Raw genomic sequence first — 13647 nt, 5'->3', positions numbered from 1 at the left:
TAAGTTAAAATGGCAGCTGACCTAGTTATGTAGGTGGGGAAAGGAAGTGGTGCTCAGAGTCTATTGTAGACCGGAAGGGGAGAGGCCCCATTCCTGACTCTTATTCCATGTAAGGCAATAGAATCTTCAAGGTCAAAATAGAGTTCCTGCCTTCAAGTTCACATCACTGGTCAGAGAACATTTTACATGTAATATGTTCTGTAAAAGAGAACAGTGTTTCCTCTAATTGCACACCCAAACAAGGGACTTGCACTCAAGTTAGAAAGATTACCTTCTTTTTTATTGTCCTAACTCAAAATGGGAGAAATATTTGGAACTCGGGAAAAAGAGAAATAGCCAAAATCTGAAGGTAGGATGACTCTAATTTTAGTTCTGAGTACGAAACACATTCTGTGAATCACTCCTTCCTGCCAATGTGCATGTAGGGTTGTTCATTAGATACACTGATGCAATGGGAAACCTGGTCCCCACCTTTAGGCTGTAAGTCTAGAAGGATGGTCCTGGTCTTTATGGTGCGTCTTCAGTGTTTGATATATACCACATTCCGGCTGCATCTGTGCTCCCCTAGTATAGGGCATGTTATTTTATAGTCAATCTTCTTCCTGTATCTCCTATATTCCTTTTGTTCACCAAACTCCGGCCACAATGGCTTCCTTTCCACAACCTCACACAGCACAGCAAGCTCATTCTGGACTACAACTGATTTCATAAATGACTTTCTCTTTCAGCCCTCAAATCTTGCCTCCTTCAAGAGCTCTTCATGACTGCTCCAGGGCTCTTCCACCCCCATCCAGCCTTAGTTGCTCTCCCTACATTGCTCTTTTTGCTTTGTATCATGTAGTAAAGTGCCATATTGTGTTGTTTTGTTTCATTTTCCCAGGTAAAACCAAAACTTTATCATTTTTACATAAACGTTTCTTATTAAGTGATCATGTATTATGGTACGTGAGTTTCTATTGTAATTTCATTTAGGTTTTTTCTGTTTTTAGCAAAATGGTGCTTTCAGATTTTATTATGTAAGAATGCTTAACATGAAATCTACCCACTTAACAAAATTTTGAGTGCACCATACATTTGCGCTAACTTAGGTACTATTTTGTACAGCAGATCTCTAGAATTTGCTCATCTTGTTTATCTGGAATTTTTTGCCCCTTGATTAGCAACTCCTCCATTTCCCCCATCAAACCCCTGGTAACTACCATTCTACTGTCTGATTCACTGAATTTGGCTACTTTAGATTCCTCAAGTAAGTGGAATCATACTGTGTGTCTTTTTGTGACTTGTTTGTTTCACTTAGCATGATGTCTTCAAGGTTTACCCATGTGGTCACATATTACAGAATTTCCTCCTTTTTAGGGCTAAATAATATTTCACTGTATGTGTATACAACATTTTCTTTATCCATTCCTGGGTTGAGTTGTTTCCACATCTCGGCTATTGTGATTAGTGTTGCAATGACTGTGAGTGTGTTAATATCTCTTCAAGATCCTGATTTCAGTTCTTTTGGATAATACCCAGAAATTGGATTATTGCTGGCTCGTATGGTAGTTCTATTTTTAATTTTTTGAAGAACTGCTTTGCATAGTGGCTGCACCATTTGTATTCCCACCAACAGTGTACCAAGATTCCAATTTTTCACATCCTTGTCCATACTTTTGTTTGATACTGTGTTTTTTATTTTTTTAATTATTAACATTTGCCACCCGATCAGAGCATAAGCACCATAAGACAGGGCTTTCACCTATGTTCTTTATCCTATACCTCCATACCTATAACAATGACTGGCATGTTACCCTTCCCTTACCGTGGAAGGGAGAGCAAACAAGATGGTGGGCTAAATGCATTAGGACAATGGGCCTCTGACAAAAGCACAGAAGAAATCCCATTACTTCTTCCTCACTGTTCCCATTCTTAGTGTTTATCCTATTTTATAGAATGATTGTGAAGGAAAGCTAGCCAGGTGACTCAAGCTAGGGTTCCCAAGTAGACAAGGTCTCCCACCGAAAACAACATAAGGCAGAGTCCAGCCCTTGGCTTTCTGGAGTTGGGTCAGGAAATAAATCTTTCAATACGTGTGTTTATAATAGAGTATGTGAATGGGATTCAATGGCCCTGATACCAACCCCTGCTGTGGCCATTAATTATTAGCTGTGGAAACTAAGGTAAGCTACTTCCCTTGTATGAGCCATGATTTCCTCACCTTAAAATTTGGGGTTGGACTGGAAGGTGTCTGAGCTCCCTCCCACCCTGTGGTTTGAACAATGAATGCCAGTCATTCATTTACAGGTGAGCTATACCTGGAACCTGGGTGGGTCCCCTGAGATACTTCCTCCTACCAGCCAGTCCACTCTGGAAATGAAGTTAAAGCATAACATATAGAACACAGGAAGTTAAATATTGTCAGGGAGTATTTCTGTTAAGCCATGTTGGATTCTGCTCAAAATTCTTCTCTGATCAGAAAGAGGATTTATATTGAAAGACCTGGACACAAAACCTAGACCTTGAGCACTCCATCCTCCAATAATGGAAATCACTGGCTCAGAAATGTTGCTTCTTTGGCTATTACTTTTCTTCATCCATTTCTCTTCATCCAGTGTTTAAGTTCCAATGATTAGATTTCAACTATCGCTAATTTATTCATACCCATTTATTTGCAAGAGATATTGATACAAATATCAGAACTGTATTTTACAAAGTAAAAATAATCTTGCAATGGGAATGTTCTCATAGGAATATTAGGAATTAATGTTTGGAATTGAGACTATCCTGAAATCATGCATTGATAAAAGATCCTCTCAATGTGCAAGATAGACCAATGGATTTTCAAGCAGCAGGGTATAGTGCACTGGTATGGTTTCAGGTTCCAGTAGATCTCTAAGAAACTATCATATACTCAGTTTCAATATAATATCAAAGAAGAATTTCCATACTCTTCTGAATAGGCTTTTCGAAGACTCTTCTCTTTTCCAGTGACATATCTATGTGAGGCTAGATTGATTTCTGAGTATTTCAATCAAAATAACAGGGGCGCCTGGGTGGCTCAGTCAGTTAAGCATCTGACCTCAGCTCAGGTCATGATCTCAGGGTCCTGGGACTGAATCCTGCAAGGGGCTCCCTGCTCCTCAGGGAGCCTGCTTCTCAGCCCCTCCCCCTGCTCATTCTCTCTCTCTCTCTCTCTCTCTCAAATAAATAAATAAAATCTTTTAAAAATAATAACAAATTGTGACAGACTGAATGCAGAAGCAGATATGAGAATCCATCTGTGTTCCAGTAAGGTCAACATTAAAGTTTTGCAAAAATGTAAAACAACACTACTACTCACTAAATTTTATTTTATAAAATCTATTTTTCACAAAATTATTTATATTTACATGTATTGGGTTTATTAAATGACTTGATCAATTTTTAAAATAATGTTAATTTCTAATAAATATCAATAGATATAATCCAGATAAAGAATTTTTTAGAGTGTATACAGGTCATGATAGCACAAAGTTTGAGAAAGGCTGCTTTGAGTGAAGAGGGCCCCATAGAAAGCTCCACTTCTCACATAGTTTACAGTTGCATTGTCATGTCTCACTTTGAAACAGGAAAGGACAATTGAAGATCTCAGATATTTGGTGAGAGCCTCTAACATAAATGTCAGAAGCCAAAAAAGGATCAAACAGAGTAAAGAGAGCTCAGCAGAGAGCAAAAAGCAGGAAAGAAAAGCCCACAATAACTAATAGTAGTATCATCATCCTTGGAAAGAAGAAATTTTGCACTCATAAGAACAGAAACATAACCATTTAAAGAACATATTTAAAAAAAAACTTTGAAATTAAAAATCAGGCAGTAGAAAGGAAAACATTCAATAGAGGGTACAGAAAATAAAATTGAAGTCTCCCAGAAAACAAACAATAAACAAGAAGATAGAAAATAGGAGAGGAAAAATAAAGATTAGAGTATCACACCAGGAGATCTAAAATGTGAAAAATAGGAGCTTCAAAGAGAGAAGAGAAAATGGCCAGGGGGTGGGGAAAAAGGGGAGGAAATATCAAAGACCTAATTTAGTCATAGGGGTTCTTTAGCTTTTTGGTCCCAGGATCTCTATATGCTTCAAAATTACTAAGAACCCAGAAAACTTGTTGTTTATTGTGTATGATGTTTTGTTTACCGTGATAGAAATGGAAACAAAAATTGTTAAGATTTCAAAATATATGTTATATTTTAACATATATCGGAATTGGTTTACATTTTTACAAATTTCTTTATTGTCTGACTTACTAGAAAACTGCTGGATCTTAAGTGTTCTTCTACTTTCCCTCTGTTCCATCATCACAAACCAGGTCACCTCTGGACAAGTCCACTGTATTCTCATGAAAGAATGAAAGTAAAAAAGCCAATGTTGCCTCAGAATTTTTACAAAAACAGTGACCTCACAGACCTCCTGAAGGAGTCTCAGGAATCCAGCAGAAGTGATGCTCAAGAACATTTCCCAAATAGTCAAGTTGGTTCTGTGCATGAAAAGACTCACCCCAAAATCAGCCATCACAGAATTTCAGAATTATGTTAACAAAGAGGAAGCTCTTAAGAGCTTCCAGAATAAAAAATCAGGTCACATGAAACATGGATCATGGATCAGAATGTTATTGGACCTCACAGCAGCACTGGAATTCATAAGGCAACAGATAATTTCCCGAATACTCAGAGAATATTATTTCCAACCAAGAATTCTATATCCAATGACATGATCAACCAAGGGTGAAAGGAGAACATTCTAAAATAGGAAGAGTCTCAGAAAGTTTATTGCCTATTACCTTTACTCAGACAGCCCTTGGATTTTGTGTTCTTCCAAAGAAGGATGCATTAAAATGGTAGCTAAGAAACAGCGCATCTAACACTGGAGCCAGGTGATGCACATCATCAGGATGGTGTTGGGGAGAATCTGGCAGGCGTGGAGAGCAGGTTAACCTGTTCAGATGAGAGCAGAAGGACCAAGGGCCCTAGCAGCGAGATCGCTAAGAAAGAATACAACCAATAGGTGATCTGATGTTTAAACACAGGGAGGCAAGAGTTATGCTTCCGGAAAAAAGTTTGAGGATAAATTAGTGATGTGTACTTTGAAAACTAAGCGAGAGAGAGAGAGACAATTTTAACTCCAGGGAAAACATGGTTGTACAAGAAAGGAAATGTAATTATGGTACACTCCCAGGCTCAGCTGAGAATAATATTTATACAGTCTTCAAAATGTAAGCTCTGACTTTTAATCTAATCAAATTTCGTAACAGAAATCATTGAGATCAGACAAGGGGAAGTTTGGGCAATTAAGAAGTAAATAATATCTCAGATTGAAAAACACTGAAAATGCAGTATCAGCATGTTTAGAACCATGGAAGCATACGGCAGAAATAGCAAGAAGTTGGGAATGCTTCTGGAGAGTAGCAGTAGAGAACAGGAAACAGAAAAGAAGAGACTGCTTATTTTTATTGTAATTCCTGTAGAACTATTTAACTTGTTTTTTTATTTTTTTAAAGTAGGCTCCATGCCCAATGTGGGGCCCACACTCACAACCCTAAGATCAAGAGTCACATCCTCTACCAACTGAGCCAGCCTAAGCGCCCCTATTTAACTTTTTATTAAATCTGTAATATACCTCTAATTAAACACAAAATAATAAAATATATATATATTAATACAATCTATATATAGTGCAATGGAACTGAATTAGTGCATTATGCCCTTTGACCCAGGAATTCTATTTATCGGATTTTAACTAAGTTGGTTGGGCACATTAATTATACTATATCCACACAAAGTATGCATTTACTTAAAATAATACTACTGCCATTAAAGAATAAGATAGATTGTCATCTGAGGAAATAGAGCACTTTCCTTTAAGCACTATCTCTGTTTATAATTTTAATTTTTTTAACTGAGCTCTGTGTCCCACATGAGGCTCGAACTCATGACTCCAAGATCAAGAGTCTCATGCTCTTACCAACTGAGCCAGACAGGCTCCCCTCTCTGTTTATAATTTTAAATTTGTTAGTGTGAACTTCCGTGGAATGTTGGAGTCTTCCAATGGATTCTGAGCTCCGAGCACTGAGGGATCATACCTCATTTGGCTCAGTGATGTGTTTGTACTTATGCCTTGCCCGCATTTGGTACTTAGACAGCTGTTTGATGAATGAGTAAGTAAGTGTGTGTGAACATGAGTACAGACAATGCCAACTGTCTGGAGACCTAAATGTCAGGCAGGGCTTATATCTAGGTGGGAGAGTTATAGGTTGGACCTGTGTTTAAATCCCTGGGGCAGGGGCAGCCTGGGTGGCTCAGCGGTTTGGCACCGCCTTCAGCCCAGGGCGTGATCCTGGAGACCTGGGATTGAGTCCCACATCAGGCTTCCCGCATGGAACCTGCTTCTCCCTCTGCCTGTGTCGCTGCCTCTCTCTCTCTCTCTCTCTCTCTCTCTCTCTGTGTGTGTGTGTGTGTGTGTGTCTCATGAATAAATAAATAAAATCTTTTTAAAAAATAAAAATAAATAAATCCCTGGAGCACCAAGACCTCCAGCAAGTCCCTAATCTAAGCCTTGGATATAATGACAATAGGTCCTCAGTTATTCAACTAAATATGATTCCTTGTAACTGTTGCCACCTCTGGGCCTGCTTGCTCTCCCACCTCCAGAGTGTGTACTTTGGCTTTGACCACTATTAAACATTTGCTTTAAAAAAAAAAAAAAAAAGATTCCTTGTAAACATCATATAAATGTATAGACCTCTTTGTTATCTAAAATGTTCTCAATCATCATATTAATCTAATACTTTCTGACTATTTTTTTTTTATTAGTGAACTTCTACAAGATTTGGAAAACTGTGAAAACGATCCTGTGGCCATTGCAGAATGTTTTGTATCCAAGGTAAGCAGAGTTCATTCCTCTGGGCCGACCAAGACAGACACAGATTGCAAATTGTTTTCATTTTAATGTTAAAATGACTAGTTGGTTCCATACTGGATGAAGTTAGCCACAAATTTCTCTCTTTGTTTTTCCTTTTTTTTTTTTTTTTCGACTAGCAAGGAAAAAAAATAACGTTACGTGTCCCTACTAAGTTAGGAAATGCTAACTTAGCAGTTGACCTAGAACTTGTATAGTTACTGGATGATGTTTAGGCATCTTTCCTAAGAAAAAAAATTAAGGTTAGTGGGGACCCAGAATAGAATAATGTTTGAAAATTTAAATACAGAGATGCTGGGGTTGCTCAGTGGTTGAGCGTCTGCCTTTGGCTCAGGTTGTGATCCCAGGATCCTGGGATTGAGTACCTCATTGGGCTCCCTGCATGGAGCCTGCTTCTCCCTCTGCCTACGTCTCTGCCTCTGTGTGTGTGTGTGTGTGTGTGTGTGTGTGTGTGTGTGTGTCTCATGAATAAATAAATGAAATCCTAAAAAAAAAGAAAAGAAAACTTAAACACAGAATATTTCAAGGCCAGTTATAAAGATCTGTTAGAATCTAGTATTTTATAAAAATATTTGTGGCATTAGCCTAGGCTGTATAATTATCATGGGGGGCTGCTAAAGAGAAGCAGAATTAATCTCTTATCTTAAAAATGCATTCTCGTTTCCCTACATTTTTCTTAAGCTGCATCCATGGTTTTGAAAAATAGAAGAAAAGGATCTGACCTTTCAAGCTTATTAAATGGTCAGCTCAGACTCTGCACCAGGACCCTGAAACATATGAGACAATCCTTTACATTGTTTGCCTACAGGACTCTATATAGTTTCTCTTAAACATGGTACAGCTTTTGTTTGGAAAAGGTCAAGTGGAAATTACTTTGCAGCAAAACGTCCTGTGATTTCTGCAGTTGGGGTTTCAAGTGTAAGGGGTTTAAGCAAGGTTCATGACGGTGCCCGGGGAGCAACCAGGAATTAGCACCTCATTTAGAGCTCCAGCGTGCCCTGTGACCTCCGAGACCTGACCTGGCTCAGGACTTGTTTCACAGGGTCATTTCTTATGGCCACAGATCCATCCTGTGGTTTTGATTCCAAACATAACACTCTGGGATTCGTTGGAGCACGATCCCTTAAAGGCAGTTGATGGGCTTGCAGATCAAACACCCCTGACTGTGGGCAGGTGTGTGGATGTCGGCGTGTTAACATGTAAAATGTACACACTTGCTTACGCACGCAATTCTTGTCATACGTTGCCTGTGTCCTAATGAATTCTCGTAAGGGGTTAGGAATTTGAGAAAGGAGGAAAGTGGAAGAAGGAAGAACGGGTAAAAAGATGTGCCGAGCATATCAAAGGAGGTCTGTAAGAATAGCCACAGCCTGCAAACAACATCGGAGCGATCGGAAACGCTTGGGCTCTTACTGGTAACTGTAATCACAAGTTGATTAAAGACGGTCCAGCATACGCTTAGCTCCGGCTTAATTATTCACATAAAAGTTTGTTTATGTGCCACGTTGCCAACTCCCAGATCTTATTTTTCATTGTAATATTGCCAAGTTTAATTAGAAGACTGACTTCAGCACTCCACACTTTCACATGGAAGCAGGGAACTGTGAGAGTGTCTGGTTCTGGCACAAGCTGCTTTTCACTCAGCACCCTGAAATTTAGAAGATGTTACGTTTTCTGCAACACAACCAGCTGCTCCACTCTGGGAAGGAATGGAAAATTGCTTTAATTGAGGGGTCATTAATGAAAGAGGTAAAGCTGGCGGTTGACTTTTGCTTTTATCTGAATCACTGGGGCTGACACAGAGGTTCATCTTTGACCTTGCTTTGTGGTATGTGGACGTTACAGAAATCCTTCCTGACAAAAGGAGAATACAGGACCTCTTACCTGCTGCTTATAAAAGAACAAGGGGTTGCGGGGGCCATTCCCTTGAGGGAACAGAAATAAAAGTTCCCTGGTGGCCAGGCCAAGCTGTCTTCCAGCTGATTCAGCTCCCATTTGCTCGGAGGGCTCTAGGAACACCTGGCACAGGTTTCTTTGCTTTCCTGCCTTCACCTCCATCCTCATTTCTGTCTCTTATCTGGACTACCAGCTAGGCCGACCCTCAGCAGCATTTAGGAGGGAGAGAAAAGTTTATCTTCAGAGACCCAACCTCCCCTGAACCTCCTCCTCAACCCTCCCATTGGTGGCCTTCTCCCTTCGGTCCGTAGGCACACACGCGTGCACACACACACACACACACACACTACGCACTTACTGCAATTATTCTCGTAAAAGTGCTGACATTGAATACTCATATCATTGGAATGAATTCAAGTCCATTATACCTCACCCATATGCTACTTACATATTAAGCCTTTCTCACGTGTCCAGGGAAAACTGAGGAATCAAAGTGTGTGTATGTATATATATGTGTGTGTGTGTGTGAATGAGAGAGAGAAAGGGACCTCATGGCAGAAGAAACCCTAAAATCCTATGAATTTCTTTACTCTGGTTATTCAACCAATAAATAGCTGAGTGCCCCATGTGCCCAATTGGCAAGCCCTAACCATCTCTTTTTGGGGGGGGGTTCTTTCATAATTAAATGTCTCACTGTTACATCTCTGATTATAATTTAACAGACTTGAATCAGAAGGAATTATCTATTTTTGTATACTTTATCATTGTCTTCTTTTTCCCTAATTAACTTCTACAAAGGTTTTAGGGTAGCACATATATCGAGTAAAAGGCATTTAAGGATTAACGAACTAGGAGCTATTGATTTTTTTTTGCATAAAACCATTATTTGGATTGTCCACAGAGCTTATAAATCTAAGGTCAAACAGATGTATTTGATTCTATATTGAGAACAGGCAGCCGATTTAAATCAAAATCTAATTTAATGTTGGAATAGGGCCATAATGTCACAAAATGTACAGCAACTCAATTGTGCAGAAGTCTTGAGGCTTTATATAGGTATATGTAGGTCAAGTATATGATGTAATTTATACATATTTTCATTGAAGCCCCTTTTTTTTTTTTTAAAGATTTTATTTCTTTATTTAGAGAGTATGAGATAGTGCAAGTGGGGGTCAGGGCAGAAGGAGAAGGAGAGAATCCTGAGCAGGCTCCATGACCAGAGAGAAGACAACATGGGGCTTGATGCTGGGATCCTGAGATCATGACCTGAGCCGAAATCAAGAGCTGGACACTCAACCAACTGAGCCACCCAGGAACCCCTGAAACCATTGTTTTTAAGTTTGGCATTTCAGATTATCCTAAAGGTCCCTAAACTTAAGGAAAGTCAACCTGACATTATTCAATCCCATGGAAAATGCAGCAGGAAGCAGGCAGGAAAGAAGCAAGAAACTCAGAGTGTGTGAGCAAATCCAGAGAAAGGCTCCATCTGACATTATATTTTTTTAAGATTTTATTTATTTATTCATGAGAGACACAGAAAGAAAGAGAGGCAGAGACACAAGTAGAGGGAGAAGCAGGCTCCATGCAAGGAAGTCCAACATGGGACTTGATCCCGGATCTCCAGATCACGCCCTGGGCTGAAGGCAGCACTAAACCACTGAGCCACCCGGCTGCCCTCCATCTGACGTTAATTCACTAGATGACCTTGGGCAAATCACTTTGCCCATCTTGTCCATGGAGCCAGGGCTGGACACTCCAGTGCTTTCAGAGCTACACAGGTGAATATATCACATGAGTGGCCTAGGTGAGAGCTAGGGCAACCTAAGTACCTGTGTTGTGAGGACATAAGTATCACGTGAAACTGGGCACCAGGCACTCTGGATATATACTTTTTCAAGAGAAACCAGAAATCAAGATATTTTGATCTTCCAACTTTTGGAAACTGGCAACTAATTTAAGTTTTTTAAAAAGTACTAGGTTTGAAAATTTGGCAGCATATGAAGTTGGTGAGGCCATGGAGAAACAGGCACTGCTCTAATTGTGGAAGAATAGGATGGCACAGACCCTGTGGAGGAGAATTTGAGTATATCTAGCAAAATTACATTTGAATCCATCCTGTAATCCAGCAGTCCTTCTTCCAGAAATCTGTTCCAAAGATACAGTGACAAAAATGCAAACGGGTGCTGTCCTTACAGTAATAATTGTTACAATGTATAAACATATACAATATATAGAAAACTTTCGTCTATGTACATACACATATATGCATATAAGTAAATGTATGTGTATAAATATATAATACATAGAAATATGTAGTATATAGAAACAAATGTCTATGAACAGGAAGCTCTTTGAATACATCATGGTAGGGATGCCTGGGTGGCTTAGCGGTTGAGCATCTACCTTCAGCTCAGGGCCGTGATCCCAGAGTCCCGGGATCAAGTCCCACATCAGGCTCTTTGCAGAGAGCCTGCTTCTCCCTCTGCCTGTATCCCTGTGTGTGTGTGTCTCTCTCTCTCTCTCTCTCTCTCTCTCTTTCTCAAATAAATAAGTAAAATCTTAAAAAAAAGAATACATCATGGTATATCCACATAATGGAGTACTATGAAGCAGGAGAAATCACAAAGAGTATCTCTATATACTCCTGAGAGGGTTTGGGAGAGAGTGGATAAAAGTGCATATAGCACTGTGGCTCTCAAAGTGTGCTCCCTAGACCAGCAGCACCAGCATCCTTTGGGAACTTGTTAGAACACAAATTCTTAGGCTCACCCCAGACTTACTGAATCAGAAACTCTGGGAATGCGATCCAGTCATCTCTGTTTACCAAGCTCTCCAGGTTGTTGTGACATATATGGGTTTGAGAATACGGGCAAAATAACTCGTTTTTATTTATCTAGAAATGCGGAAGGACATGCTATATTTAAATTTGTATTATTTCAAGGATAAACTGAATATAACACTGTATGTTTACTACACTGGAATTAAAAATTTTTAAAAAGACTCAACTGAAAAATTAAAAATTAATCATTGATAGGGAATGGAGGGATAGACCAGAAAGGAAAGGAAGAGAAGCTAGACTTCTTTGAATATGCATTTTCTTATAGGGTTACCCCTGAAGCCATGTAAATATTTTTTTTCATAATTATAAAACTAAAGTTTAAAAGACAGTCTCCAACAGTTGAAAGCAAAATGAAATGATGAGCCTACTGATACAAGCCACTTTGTGGCATAATCACACAAAAGAAATCCTAATTGATTTTAAAATGGACTATGGAGAAAATACAGCAAATACATTTTTAAGTGTTGTCAGTAATGATATCAAATCTGGTGGTGTTGGTATTGTTATGCTGAAATTGAGTATTGTGGGATAAAGCAAATGAGTATTTATGTTAGTGTCATTGAACTGGAATTGGTAGGAGACAGAAAACACAGGGTAAGCATGAGGCTAATTAAAAAACACTATAATCCTGAATCTGAATTGCAAGTTTGAACCAGGATTGTATTTTATGTTTTAAAAACACCATATTCCTCGGGATACCTGGGTGGCTCAGCGGTTGAGCACCTGCCCCTGGCTCAGGGCGTGATCCCACAGTCTTGGGATAGAGACCCACATCAGGCTCTCTGCCTGGAGCCTGCTTCTCCCTCTGCCTACGTCTCTGCCTTTCTCTCTCATGTATTTCATGAATAAATAAATGAAATATTTTTAAAAATAAATTAAAAAAATAAAAAATAAGAACACCATATTCCTATCTCTGTCCACTGAAAGGGCCTAGGAATAATGACTAACCCAGTAGCAGGACCATCTCTGATACCCAGACTGCGATCTCCAAGTACTACTTGCACCCAAAAGGAATCAGGGCCCTGTGAAGAATGAGTGTGAGGCAGGAAATGTACAAGATGATCTGGAACATCTTGTCATTCCAGAAAACAAGGAAGCTCCCAGAGTCTGTAGGTCAGGTCATGAATACAAAAGAAGAGGCTCCTACTGGCCAAGGATGGGATCATTTCAGCATCAGTAAAGATAATTGATTAAAAACAACTGAATCTCATCAAGTATGTTTATATTCATGAATTCACAGTGATTAAAAAACCCACAGTGGGGGCCTTTGCGGCATGCTAGAGAACCAATGCATTATCTTGAAAATTAAGAAAAGAATTGAGCATTCATCCTGTCTTTGCCAAACTACAAACTGCAGGGTAACAGCTAATATAAGGAAGTTCCTTTTTTTGGAAAGATTCTGGCTTTAAAAAGGAGGGAGGAATAGTGGAGTCAGAACTATCACCATCGGGCAGCTCCTAATGAATTAATACATCAGGCAATAATTACCAGTGGTGGTTAACATCACAAAAAGAGAGACAAGCAGACATTTTGTGCCTCCTGATGGAACCACAATGCAATTATGATATATTCCTGCCAAACTATGGGACCTAAGTCTGTTCAAACCTCCCCTAAACCTCACAACTTCAGGGGGAAGGGGAACATATTAAAAGAAATAATAGAAAAAAATAAAAATAAAATAAATCATAGGGATATAACCAGCAAAACAGACCATAAGAAACTCTGTAGGACAAACTCTCTGGTTTCTTCAACTGAATTGCAAGGGAAGAAAGGATAAAGGGAGGAATTATAGATGATAAGGGTCTTAAGAGATATCAACCAGTTGGTTTTTGTAGTTATTTGGAGTCCAAATAGGTAAACTATTTAAAAAAAGAAAATTAAGAAGATAGGAAATTTAAATAGTAACCATTAAACATCCATGATATTCCATAATATTTAAATGTGATATTTAAATTTATCATTTAAATGTGATAATGGC

At 39.0% G+C, this 13647-nt stretch overlaps 1 protein-coding gene across 6 annotated transcripts in view; it reads left to right on the top strand.

Annotated features, from left to right (window-relative positions):
• Positions 1–13647, top strand: part of PLEKHG1 (pleckstrin homology and RhoGEF domain containing G1) — a 225168-nt gene that overhangs the window by 172631 nt on the left and 38890 nt on the right. For all 6 annotated transcript variants that reach the window (XM_072767954.1, XM_072767936.1, XM_072767926.1 and 3 more), the window contains one exon: positions 6829–6898. In XM_072767954.1, the coding sequence (XP_072624055.1) occupies positions 6829–6898 (70 nt within the window). The remainder of the gene's footprint in view (positions 1–6828; positions 6899–13647) is intronic.

Source organism: Vulpes vulpes, chromosome 1 (assembly GCF_048418805.1).
Source record: "Vulpes vulpes isolate BD-2025 chromosome 1, VulVul3, whole genome shotgun sequence".
NCBI classification, from domain to species: domain Eukaryota; kingdom Metazoa; phylum Chordata; class Mammalia; order Carnivora; family Canidae; genus Vulpes; species Vulpes vulpes.
This window is presented reverse-complemented; position numbering and strand designations above follow the sequence as displayed.